The sequence below is a fragment of the Dendropsophus ebraccatus genome, chromosome 11 (assembly GCF_027789765.1).
Source record: "Dendropsophus ebraccatus isolate aDenEbr1 chromosome 11, aDenEbr1.pat, whole genome shotgun sequence".
NCBI classification, from domain to species: Eukaryota; Metazoa; Chordata; class Amphibia; order Anura; family Hylidae; genus Dendropsophus; species Dendropsophus ebraccatus.
Genome location: NC_091464.1, coordinates 55625228 through 55639042, shown reverse-complemented (window position 1 = coordinate 55639042; position 13815 = coordinate 55625228). Strand labels below are relative to the sequence as shown.

Sequence of the window (13815 nt, the reverse complement as noted above, 5' to 3'; positions counted from 1 at the left end):
CCAAAGCCACAAGTGGAACTTACCCACAGATAAAGAACTAGTTGAAAGATTTGTACTACTTCTGTGTGAGAGACTCTTCTGGTTTTGGTTTCTCCCCATGAGAGAGGAGTACAGTGCAGTAATGTAGGTGATCATTTCTTAATTAAAAAAAAAAAATTGTGCTACACATGTATGTGGTGCACATCTGATTTTACCATCTTTGCTTTGTGGGAAACCATACCAGGATACATATAAAAGGGAATCTGGCAGCCGAGGCAGGACCCACTTACCGTTAGAGCCCCTGATACTTACCCCCTCCTGCCTGTCCTGCTGCACGCTCCGTATACAAATGAAGAGATGAGTCCAATGTTCATATGAAATCACTGGAACAGTCTAATGTCCACAGGTTATTTACTGGAGCAGTGATTTCCTGTGGACATTGGATTCATCTCTTAACATTTGCATACTAAGCAGGCGTCAATTTCTCCGCAGCTGGACAGGTGGTGGTGGGTTGGTTTAAGGGGTTAAGTGCCGAAGTGACCTGTTCCCTTTAAGGCTCTATTCACACACAGTATTTCTGTCAGTCTTGTGGTCAGTCTTTTTTTTTTTTTCTTCCTTCCTTTTTCTTTGTAATAAAGGTTTCTTCAGTATAGTGATGGTTTACCAAGGCGCTCCAGTATAAATCTGCAGAGGTGGAGGTGATAGATTGCCTTACAAGGTGAACAAGTCTTTACCACCCTGAAGGGATTAGATACACAGGCATAGTCTAGTAAGCTTGTGGATCAGAATTTAGACACACTTTAGAATTTAAACATTATTAAAAACAATGACCTTATGAAAGCCTATAAATATACTGTGTATACAGCAATTAGACCATAATTACTTTTACTTTCCAAAGGGGCTGGAACCACCAGAGCCTGGTTATGTAGGAAAAGATGGTTGGGCGCTCAAAATGTCATATTTTACAGTTAACATAAAGGTTTTTATGGCCTTAGGAAACCTTGCGCCTTGCATTCAATTAACCCGTAGCCTATTATTTTAGGTTTATGTGAAGTAATTTGTGTTCGTCATTGGGTTGCATTACAAAAACCAGGCATGTGACTCACAAACCACTGTAATATAATAAAGGGGGCCGAGATATACATCAATTATACCTAGTCACACTGTGCCTGTGCGGCTCCTGGGTGCTGGCACAAAAGGCATTATTTTATAACATGCCTACTAGTTATGTAGCTCCCAGTGCTTTCTTGTTAAGTCTTTGGAAAACAAAGTAGTTCTCAACCACACATTAAATGTGAATAATCTTGGCTTTTACTTTTTTTTTTTTTAAGTGCTCCGTATAATTTTTGTAGATCCAAATTCATTTGCCTTTCTAAGCTCTTTGTGAAGCTGATTACTGAATATTTGCGGTATGAATGTAAAGTTAACAGCAATCTGGCAACCTCAGGAGCAAGAGAAGTACAATTCCCCTAATAACATTTGACCTATTTAAAAATGTAAATTTAGATTGACACTGATCTCTAGGATGATTTGCCGGCTATACCTCCCATTGCCAACACTTTAATTTCTTAATTTTGCCGCATGCGACAGCACAGTTATACTCTCCCCCCAAGCGTTGATTCATTACAAGTTCTGCCCCATTAGGACACTGCTCCATGTACCGGAGAGAACTTACTCAAGTGTAAATTGGTGTCAGGCTATACACTTCTAGGTTGTTGTTGTCGTCAAAGCTCTTTTTAAAATGCCAGCAGTTACGTTATATGGTAGAATTTGCATGCACCTGATCAGATGTTACATAGATTTCAGAAAAAGCATTAAGCCATGTATATTTGTTCTCATCGGTTTTGGTTATTGTGGTGAGGTAGGTTATTCAGAATTAAAAACATAGCTTCTTTCTTCCAAGAACAACAGTGCCATACCTGGTAGTGTGGTGTATTACAGATCTGCTTCATTTACAGTACCTTGAAGAAACTGTCCTGCAATACCTCATGCTAGAGTGGCAATGTTTCTGGAAGAAAGCGGTCATGTTTTTCCAATCATGGATAACTTTTTTTTTTTTAAATTCCTTTATTCATATACCTTCTGATTTTCTTAATTCCCTCAAACTAGCCCTGTCCCCTTATCACTCTATCCCACCCCACCGGCAGTCTGGGAACAAAAGGAGAATAAACAAATAGTTTTATGTATGTGTATGTGTGTGTATGTATATATGTGTACACAAACACACAGATGTAGCCTGTGTTAAGTTGATCACAATGGCGCATTTAACTCGACACTCTAATTGACTTAACACAGCTCCCTGACACAATTGTTGCGTCAGGGATCATGTCAACCCTGGCTACATCTATGTATATGTATATATAATTTTCCTTCCGACTAAAACACAAACTACCCCAGATCTACGTTCCGTCTCCGGTCTCCACGCTTTCTTTGCCCCGAAACTTCATCCACATATTTACACATTCTGAGTACCTCCCCAGTTCTTTCTGCTTTCTCCTTTTCCAAAGTTCTGCTCTTAGTATGTTATTGCCCACATTTCTCCATTCGTCAATATGAGGAACACTAGTAGCTGTAAAATTTCTTGCTATTACCAGCCTTGCCGCAAAAAATATTTATATTATCTTCAAAACCATATAACCAGGGCTGTGGAGTCGGTAAGCCGCAGCTCCGACTCTGCCTCCTGCTCCTTCATAAATGGCCAGTCAGATACCAGGGGAGTTATTTATCAAACTGGCTCAACAGCTTCTCCCTAACGTCCTACATGATCCTGGGGCGGCTTCTGGGGGAATAAGGAAAGATATAAAGCAGCTTCTCCTGTGTGTGCAGTGGATGCAGCCAGTCTCCAGCCTCCACATCCTGAACAACTCACCACTAGACTAGATGGAGCAGGTGGTCTTTTCCTGGTGACAATCTTCTAGGTTTCTGACTAATATTCACCATACTTAACCCTTAGAGGACCCGGCCAATTTAAATTTTTGCGTTTGTTTTTTCCTCCTTGTGCTTAAAAAGCCATAGCACTTTCATATTTTTACCTAGAAACCCACATGAGCCCTTATTTTTTGCGGCAATAATTGTACTTTTCAATTACAGACTGAATTTTTTCATAAAGTACACTGCGAAACCAGGAAAAAATTCAAAGTGTGGTGAAATTGAAAAGAAAAACACTTTTTTTTTTTTTTTTTTTTTCCGTTTTTACGATTGTTACGATTAAGACGATATGTAACATGTATAACTTTCATTGTATCTGATGGCCTGTAAAAAATTCAAACCATTGTTAACAAATATATGTTCCTAAAAATCGCTCCATTCCCAGGCTTATAGCGCTTTTATCCTTTGGTCTACGGGGCTGTGTGAGGTGTTATTTGTTTGCGCCATGATGTGTTCTTCTATCGGTACCTTGATTGCGCATATGCGACTTTTTGATAGCTTTTTATTACAATTTTTCTGGATTTGATGGGACCAAAAATGCGCAATTTTGCACTTTGGGATTTTTTTTGCGCTTACGCCATTTACCGTGCGAGATCTGGAATGGGATAAATTAATAGTTCGGGCGATTACGCACGTGGTGATACCAAACATGTTTGTTTGTTTATTTGTTTATTTTTATTTATAACATGGGAAAAGGGGGGTGATTCAGACTTTTATTAGGGGAGGGGGCTTTTTACTAATAAAGAACACTTTTTATTTGTACTTTTATACTTATACTAGAAGCCCTCCTGGGGGACTTCTAGTATAAGTGCACTGATCTCTCATTGAGATCTGTGCTGCATATCGATGAAATAGGCACATCGATTGATTCCGGCTGCAACAGCCGGAAGCAATCGGGTGCCGAGCCAGGATCAGCGCCATTACGGCGCTGACCCCAGACGGGGTAAGATGTGTGGATCGCTCCTCCGGGACAACGTCCCACGCTCCACTAGGAGCGATCCACCCCACCAGGGAACGGCTGCATCAAGTAATTGCATGCAGCTGTCAACTTTGACAGCTGCACGCGATTACTCTATTAGCGGACACGGCGATCGGACCGTGCCCGCTAATAGCCGCAGTCCCGGGCTACAAGCGGAACCCGGGACCGTGGATGTACGGGTACGTCCAGGGTCGCCTAGGGGTTAAAGAAACACTGCTAACAATGCCAGATACCTGTAATATAGAGGTCAGCCATAGTTATATACAAGGGGTCACACACAGTAATATACAGTCACCGGCCACTTTATTAGGTACACCTGTCCAACTGCATGTTACCACTTAATTTCTAATCAGCCAATCAACTGGTGGCATTTAGGCATGTAGACATGGTCAAGACAATCTCCTGCAGTTCAAACCGAGCATCAGTATGGGGAAGAAAGGTGATTTGAGTGCCTTTGAACGTGGCATGGTTGTTGGTGCCAGAAGGGCTGGTCTGAGTATTTCAGAAACTGCTGATCTACTGGGATTTTCACGCACAACCATCTTTAGGGTTTACAGAGAATGGTCCGAAAAAGAAAAAACATCCAGTGAGCGGCAGTTCTGCGGGCGGAAATGCCTTGTTGATGCCAGAGGTCAGAGGAGAATGGGCAGACTGGTTCCAGCTGATAGAAAGGCAACAGTGACTCAAATAGCCAACCGTTACAACCAAGGTAGGCAGAAGAGCATCTCTGAACGCACAGTACGGCCAACTTTGAGGCAGATGGGCTACAGCAGCAGAAGACCACTCCGGGTGCCACTCCTTCAGCTAAGAACAGGAAACTGAGGCTACAATTTGCACAAGCTCATCGAAATTGGACAGTAGAAGATTGGAAAAACGTTGCCTGGTCTGATGAGTCTCGATTTCTGCTGCGAAATTCGGATGGTAGGGTCAGAATTTGGCGTCAACAACATGAAAGCATGGATCCATCCTGCCTTGTATCAACGGTTCAGGCTGGTGGTGGTGGTGGTGTCATGGTGTGTGGAATATTTTCTTGGCACTCTTTGGGCCTCTTGGTACCAATTGAGCATCGTTGCAACGCCACAGCCTACCTGAGTATTGTTGCTGACCATGTCCATCCCTTTATGACCACAAGGTACCCAACATCTGATGGCTACTTTCAGCAGGATAATGCGCCATGTCATAAAGCTAGAATCATCTCAGACTGGTTTCTTGAACATGACAATGAGTTCATTGTACTCCAATGGCCTCCACAGTCACCAGATCTCAATCCAATAGAGCATCTTTGGGATGTGGTGGAACGGGAGATTCGCATCATGGATGTGCAGCCGACAAATCTGCGGCAACTGTGTGATGCCATCATGTCAATATGGACCAAAATCTCTGAGGAATGCTTCCAGCACCTTGTTGAATCTATGCCACGAAGAATTGAGGCAGTTCTGAAGGCAAAAGGGGGTCCAACCCGTTACTAGCATGGTGTACCTAATAAAGTGGCCGGTGAGTGTAGAGGGGTCACTGTATGCTGCAGCCATAGCATACACACAGCCTGCTGCAGCCATGGCACGCATACACACAGCCTGCTGCAGCTATAGCGCGCACACACACACAGCCTGCTGCAGCCATAGCGCGCGCACACACACACAGCCTGCTGCAGCCATAGTGCGCATACACACACACACAGCCTGCTGCAGCCATAGCGCACACACACACACAGCCTGCTGCAGCCATAGCGTGCGCGCCCACACACACCCTGCTGCAGCCATTGCACACACAGCGCACTTCAGCCATAGCAGACACACACAGCTGCAGCCATAGAACACTGAAGAAAAACACACACTTCTGCTAGAGAGAAAACACCAAATTGAGGACAGAGGTTACTGCTACACTACTTATGTCTTCTCCTCCTCTATATTACACATGATATCTTCATATTACACTGTTGCACATATACAGTCATCCAGCATCCAGGAAGAGAACAGCACAGATCTTCCCCCCCCCCCCACACACACACACACTGGACACTTCCAGCTCTGAAACAAACTGCCAAATAGTGACAGACAACTTTTCCCCGACCACCCTTATGTAATAGGGCCAGTGTCCTATTAGAATGTTGCTCATAAAATATATTTGTGAGCAAAACTTTCATGTCAAAACTCATGTCAAAACTCAATTCTAAGTTTATTAAAGATTTTTTTTTTTAAGACTGGAGTCGGTACATTTTTTTCAGACTCCAGCCAAAACTAGCTCCGACTCAGACTGCACGGCTCCGACTCCAAAGCCCTGCATATAACCCTGTTTTGTTTTTTACCCCCACCCCCAGTAGTGCACATAAGTACCTGTCTTATCTCCATCTCAAATACATTAAACATACCATATTTTCTGGCGTATAAGACGACCCCTGACTTTTAATCAGATTGTCAAGGATTCGCCTTATACGCCGGAAAATGTTAACCCCTGCCTGACTGCAGCCCTGCAGGGGTTAACTGCAACTAAACTAATGAAAGAAACAAACAGTTAACTCACCCGGGCCAGTTCCCGGCCTCCGCGTCTTCTCCTCTGCCCCCGTTGCTGGAGCAGCCAGTGTGACGTACACTGGCTGTTCCGGGGATGCCCGAAACTCTCCCCACGCTCAGCTGCTGGGGAGTGTTTCGGGCATCCCTGGCACAGTCAGTGTACGTCACACTGGCTGCGCCGGCAACGGGAGCGGAGGAGAAGACTCGCGGAGGCCGGAAATGGGCCTGGGTGAGTTCATTTTTTTTTTTAAAGTGATCGCCTCATATGGTAGGGATGCGGGCCATTTTTGAGAACCCCCCCACCGTATGGGGTGACCATATCCGGCGTATAAGCAACCCCCAAATTCTGACAAGATTTTTCGGGCTTAAAAAGTCGTCTTATACGCCGGAAAATACCTTAACCTCACAAACCTCTCCCTAAATTTTTTAATTTTCCGCATATCTCTTAGGGCCTCTGGATATCCAGATTCCTTAGTATTTCATAGTGCCCCCTTCATCCACCACTGGCACTCCCTGTATACCTTCTTCCTGCTTATTCAATGCCAGACAAGTCGATTTATTCCAGTTTATACTGAACCCTGAGTATGATCCAAATCGGTCAACTTCTTTTATGACCTAACAGCCACCTCCGGTTCCTTTAAAAATCGCAAATCATCTGCATAAAGAATGGTCTTGTCCTATGTCCCCCTTGCCCCAAACCCCTCTATCTTTGGGTTTTTCCTAATCTTATGGGCCAAAGGTTCCACCGCTAAGGCAAAGAGCAAGGGGCAGAGATGACACCCCTGTCTCGTGCCCCTCTGTAACGTGAAATACTCAGAATTAACCCCATTAAGACACACCCTTGCCCGTGGTTTTAAATATATTAACTTAATCCAGTTCACAAAAATCTCCCCCAACCCAAATTTACTCAATACTTTCCATAGGTACCGCCACTCCACACTGTCGAACGCTTTAACTGCATCCAACGACCGTATGGAGTGGCGGGCTTCCCCTCTACCCATCTCTGTATTTGCATGAACTCTCCTGATATTGTCCTGGGTGGACCTCCCTGGCATAAAGCGCGCTGATCTCTCCCAACAAATGTATCAATTACTTTTACTAGGCAGTTTGATAGTACCCTCACTAAAATTTTTACATCTACGTATATCAACGAGATTGGCCTATACGAGGCTGGGTCTTGCAGATCTTTCCCTCCTTTGGGTATTATGATACTGGCATTGTACATGGAATCTGGCAAACTTCCCCTACTATATGCATGTTGTAATACTAGGTGCAACCGATCTATCAAACCACTGTCAGTTTTATCTATCTCTACTGGGAGACCATGCGGCCCCAAAGCCTTTTCCTCAGCCATGTTATTAATATCTGCCTCTATGGATAACTCCCTTAAGTAGCAATTCTTTATCACATAGAAGCACTGCACCCTTGTTCTTGGTGTTAGTTGGTTGCCTCAGCTTTCAGATTCCCACCATTGAGTAAACAATTATTTTAACAAAAGTCTACTTTAAGACCCCCATACTCATAATCCATGTTTTGCAGTAATTTGCCTTCATAACGTTATAATTACAGCTGCTTCTCTGGCTGCTGGCACAGTTACTCCATACCTGGGTTTGCTATTTATATTTAAAGGGGCTATCAGGAGAGCAGAATAGGTCCTATCTCAGGCGCTGTACTACTCCTTCTGTCTGTCTTGGATGATAACTTCAGAGACGACAGAGGTGGGTGCATGTTGCAGGTGGTGGTCACTATCTGCCCGTCAACATTGAGCAGCTGTTGGACACTAGGTGCGCCCTGGTTCTGCCTGCACGCAATATTTGCGACATGCACCTGTCTCTTCTCTAAGAAGTTATCGGAGATGGCCAGAGGAAGTGTAGTGCCAGAAAGCAGAAGGGGGTAGGACCTTAGCTGCTCTCCAGATAACCTCTTTAATATCCATGTTTCGTATTGATGAGTGGGTAAAAATCTAAAATTTTAATCCAACTGTCCTCCTTGGAGATATGGAGGAGTTATGGGTTAATGCTAGGATCACCCCTGTCCTTAGTAGATTTTGTATCTATCTCTCAGGAAGTGTTTTTTTTAGTGTTTGTTTTTGCAGTTTTGAGCTACAGATTTTTAAGTGTCCTGTCTTTTATTTCATAAGGATGAATCCCGTATCAAGGCCACAGCCATGGATGTGAAACCTGTTGATCACAAAGAATACTCTAGACGCCTTATCATGAATATCCGGAAGCTGGCCTCTCAAGGAGTCTGATTTGTGGGGATCAAATGTAGTTATGTCAAGAAGACTTATTACACCAGAGAAGCCACTGACAACTGGGTTTAGCCTTCAAGCAACATCCCTTCATCTATAAAGCCTGTTACTGTTCTGTAATTGATAATAAACCAAGCTTTCTGATCACAAAGCAATATTTCCTGTAGACACACTGCTGCGATGGTTAGCACTTGCCTTCCTCCTATAGACCAGGTCCGGGTCTCACTTTACTGCGAATGAGGTGAAGAGCACTTGGATGTGACATTTTGTACATTAGCCTGCGACTCTTGTAAATATGTTTGTCTCATTCTAACTGGTTTTCTTCTTATGCTAATTTACAAGAAGGCTTAATTACATTTAACCAGGACTTAATTAGCGTCCATGGACGTAATTGGCTGCTGCTGAGCAATCTCATGCCCACCCACATCCCCATTTAACACACTTTAAGGTTCCAATGGCTCCAAGCTAATCCAGGGCTCCTTTTCCTCTTGTGAGGACCAGGGGCTTATTGCCATCACAGTGTGCCTCCTCTTGCAGTGGGGAGATGTGCCATACAGTTTGCAAATGCTTGGAATGACAATATGGAGGAATTATTAATCAAAGACCTATCTTTTCTATCTGAAGACTTTCCTTCGGGGTTTAATAGACTGAGTCAGATGGTCCTGATATTAATCAAAATTGTCTCTTCTGAGAAGCTCTGATAAGCATTGACTCTCTGGCCCCTGGGGAAATCTGGCCAACTACAAAGCTTTGCTTTATTTTTCATTTAAATTAATATTGTGCTTTCTTACTCCTCTTTTTTTTTTTGACAGTGTGTAATTGCAGAAGTTTGCGGTCTGTACATTCACAGGATTTCTCTGTTTTGAGCTGCTTTGTGTGTTTTTATTTGTCTTTTTTTTTTTCTTTTCCGATGGAATTAATCAGCTCACTTAAGTCGGAGGAAAATGTTCCTTTTTATTCTGAGAACTGAATAAAAAGTTTAGTTTTTGCATGTGTGTTTGCTTTTTATAAACCAATTTCATCAAGAAAGCAATCAATTTCTCTCTTTTAAAAGGTGCTAGCAAAGTGAAGCAGGCAAATCTGACATTTCCCAGGCTTATTACCATTTGCTGCTGTAAGATAGGATTCTCAGCCGTCAATGTTTTAAAGAGCTGAGGCAGCACCTTTTTATGCTTTTATTGACATGTGCACAGCCCTCTGAAACCAAGCAGGATTTAAAATTTGCCTAGAAATGTGTAATTCTGCTAGTGGGATCCTTCAGTAGCTGTTAGCAGCCTGTGTGAGGGCTTCATTATATTCCCTGCATGTCTCCAGATACTGCAAACCTACTTGGCCTTTCAGTCTGAAGTGTAACACAACTTGTATATGTGTAGTCCTCTAAATTACATTTGATTGTGTCCTGACAGACTAGATTTTAGTTATTGGGGACCTTTAAAAATATATTTTTTTAAAAGACATTTGCTTTGTTTACTTTGAATATTGCACATTGTGTTGGGCAAATTTTCTATGCTGAATTTCCTAATGAAAATTTGTAACAACGTACAGTCTAATGCAAGTGTGGAAAGCAATATAGAAAATGTCCTGTTCAGAATTTAAGAACATACTGGGAGAAAAGCGTTTGTAGGGAAAATCCGAAAGCATCTTTATTTTAGTACATAAAAACTATTTAAAAAAAACATACAACAGAGGCACCTAAACCAGGGTCTGTGTGGTAAGGCATACAGAATTCGTAATGGACAGGGCACTGATGACCACACAAATGCAAAAGAACAGGACACTGGGACACGGCTCCAGATAAATAACTTTAATGTAGTAATGTTGCCACAGTACAGTATTCCCCCCTTGTATTAAAACAGTAACACAAGGATTTACATATAAAGTGTAAGTGCTGCAGCAGATGACAAACCAATAAACAATACTGAAAAGGGGAAAGAAAAAGGGCTTATAAAGGGCTTCTTTTCCCTGCACTTACTATTACATTAAGGCTTCACTTCCTGGATAAAATGGTGATGCCACGACCCGACTCCCAGCTGCTGTGCGGGCTGTGGCTGCTGGAGAGGATGAAGGCAGAGGGATGCTCCGTGTCCCTCCAGTGCCCTTTGTCCCCCTGCCATCATCCTCTCCAGCAGCCACAGCCCGCACAGCTCTGGGAGTCGGGTCGTGACATCACCATGTTATCCAGGAAGTGACATAACACTGCATCCAGGCTTCACTTCCTGGAAAACATGGTGAAGTGCAGGGAAAAAAGCACTTGATAAGCATTTCCTGTAATAAGGGTATATTGGTGATTTGAATAACTTTTGGGGGGCAATGCAATACTAATATTTTTGCCGTACTTCTGTAACTGATTGCCACTCACAGCTGTACATAGGGAATAATGCTGTTGAGGTGAGAGAAGTTTCATGAAACCCGCAGATGGCAAGGAATAATCACATGGGAGCAAGTATAATGTACAGGGAGTGTGCATTTGATTGTGTTTTTTTGTGTGCATGAGACGGCCTACCATACTGAAAAGAGGACTGCGATAGGGTTGTACTTTGCTGCAGTCTATAGAGGAAAGCCAATGGGAGTTCTTTACAGCAAGCGCTAGGTGGCTGCATGTAAGTTCTCTTTGACACAGCAAATAGTTTTGGCTGCTGCTGTCATCGTCCTCAAGAGATCCCTTCCCTGCTGTGCACTGTAGTATTTACTCACTTGTGAGGGTCCAACATCACCCTGGATAGGGTAGTAGGACCCAAGCGTCTATGGCAGTGATTTTCAACCAGTGTGCCGTGGCACACGGTCAGGTGTGCCGCAGGGAAAGTTCCCCAAACTATGGTGCCCCTGTGAAACAGGAGAAAACAATGGGGGAGAGAAACCTGGGGATGGGGGAGAGAAACAGCGGAGAGAAGCAGAAGGGAGAGAAACATGGGGATGGGGGAGAGAAACAGCGGAGAGAAGTTTGGTGGAGAGAAGCAGGGGGAGAGAAGTATGGTGGACAGAAGCACAGGAGAGAAGTAGGGGGGAGAAGTATGGTGGAGAGAAGCACAGGAGAGAAGCACGGGGGGGGGGGGGGAAAGTATGGTGGAGAGAAGCACAGGAGAGAAGCAGGGGGGAGAAGTATGGTGGACAGAAGCACAGGAGAGAAGTATGGTGGACAGAAGCACAGGAGAGAAGTAGGGGGGAGAAGTATGGTGGAGAGAAGCACAGGGGGGGGGGGGGGAGAAGTATGGTGGTGAGAAGCACAGGGGGGGGGAGAAGAAAACAGGCCCAGGTTTCACACTGAGTGAGTATAAATACATTTAGAATCTATATTATTAACTATATGTATAATATGTACTGTTTTAGTGTCATTTTGTGTCATTTTGGTTGGTGGTGTGCCCCGGGATTTTTTAAGTATAAAAAGTGTGCCGCGGCTCAAAAAAGGTTGAAAATCACTGGTCTATGGTATAGAGAAGTGGTCCACAACCTGCAGCTCATAGACCGTTACAAAACTAGAATTACCATCATTCCTGGATTGCCAAAGGGTGTCCAGGTACTGCGGGAACTGTAATTTTGCAGCAGCTGGAGGGCTAAAGGTTGTGTAGCACAGGGCACAGAAGTAGAAGCCGTGCAGCGTTATTACTTTTTGTTCTGCTGTGTACTTTATAGTTAAACATTGGAGTGGGCAAAATGGCACAAACTAAATATTATGCAAATTGCTTCAATATTATAATGTCAAGCATTTCTACTGCTGATTTTCCCTCTACGTCCATGTGAAAATTCAATTTTAATAGCGAACTGTGCAATGAGTAACCATTATTCGCAAAGCAAAATGGTCAAGAGTGGGAGTAAAAAAAAAATAAAAAAAAAAAAAGAAAATGGTGGCAGAGCCTTGTACAGTATGTCTGTGCTCTTTAAATGCAGTTGAAAGGTTATAGCCCTTTTACATTTTCCCTTGGTGTCCTCAGCATGTGTGTAGCCTTGCCTGTATAAGCTCTTTATAGAAACAGCGTCATTCCTGGCTTCTCAATTAGGGATAAAGCATTATGGGTGTAAGGCCTTCAGCTTCTGTATGGATGCAATGGATGTTTATTCACTGACGATATGCTGAATAAACAAGGGTTTACTATTAGACTGATTCTGTGGTGTGTAAAAAAAAAAAAAAAAAAAAAAGTTTATGCGAAGGTAATTTGTGAAAATCTGTGACCACCTGCTGGCTTTGCTTGAATGTGAACTATACTGGAAATCTGTGCTAGCTAGTGTAGATTTCTATGGCTAACAGATACATCAAGAGACATGCACCTCTTAATATATCTGCTTTATCCACCAGCTACATAAGTCTACTAAAGACCAGCGTGTGACGTGTTGGCCTTCATCTACCCCTCCAAAGTCACAGTAGATTCACTCTTCAGTTATCCAATGAATAACATCAGGTTAATAGGCTATTCCTGGGAAGAAGTAAAAGGATTAAGTATTGCAGCCCATGGACCTTTAGGGTATATCTACACTAAGGGCCCTATTACATGGGACGAATATTGTGTGAAAAATCGTTATCGTTCGTATTTAAACGATAATCGTTCTGTGTAATTGCAGGCAACGATAGAAAAATCGTTCATATGCCGTTGATCATTTATTTAGATCTGAACCTAAAACTATTGTTAATCGTTCGCTGTAATTCCACATTCGTTTGCTCACGTTCCGCATTTTTTCATTAATAGTTCAGTGTAATTGCACATTGTTCATTGTTTTTCTGGGATTAGAAGGAATAAACGAACGACTATCGTTCTGTGTAATATGGTGAACGATTTCAGGTTAATGATAAACAGTCTTCTTTGTGATCATTTACTGTTAGTCGTTAATAGTTAAAAATTGCTCTGTGTAATAGGATCCTAAGTAAATGTTGCGGATTCCTTCGCTCACTATTCCCCACCGCACTCCTACTTGCAGTTCTGCCCACTACATAGGCTTCATTCTATGGTGGGGCGGATTCTGTCGTCTGCCTAAAGAATTGACATAACAATTCTTTGGGCAGACAGCGGAATCTGCCCGACCATAGAATGGAGTCTATGGGACATGCGGGGAGCGCATGGCGATGAGCGTCGGAATCCACAACATTTACTCAGTGCACATATACCCTAACATTGGATTTAAAATGAGTTGTCTCAAGGTTTCTGTCTCTCTAACTAAGATTATGTTCACACATAGTA

At 43.1% G+C, this 13815-nt stretch overlaps 1 protein-coding gene across 1 annotated transcript in view; it reads left to right on the top strand.

Moving 5' to 3' along the window:
• Nucleotides 1-9636, top strand: part of RPA1 (replication protein A1) — a 45029-nt gene extending 35393 nt beyond the window's left edge. The window contains exon 17 of the mRNA XM_069944595.1: nucleotides 8537-9636. Within this exon, the coding sequence (XP_069800696.1) occupies nucleotides 8537-8647 (111 nt within the window). The 3' untranslated portion in view covers nucleotides 8648-9636. The remainder of the gene's footprint in view (nucleotides 1-8536) is intronic.
• Nucleotides 9637-13815: the final 4179 nt, after the last annotated feature.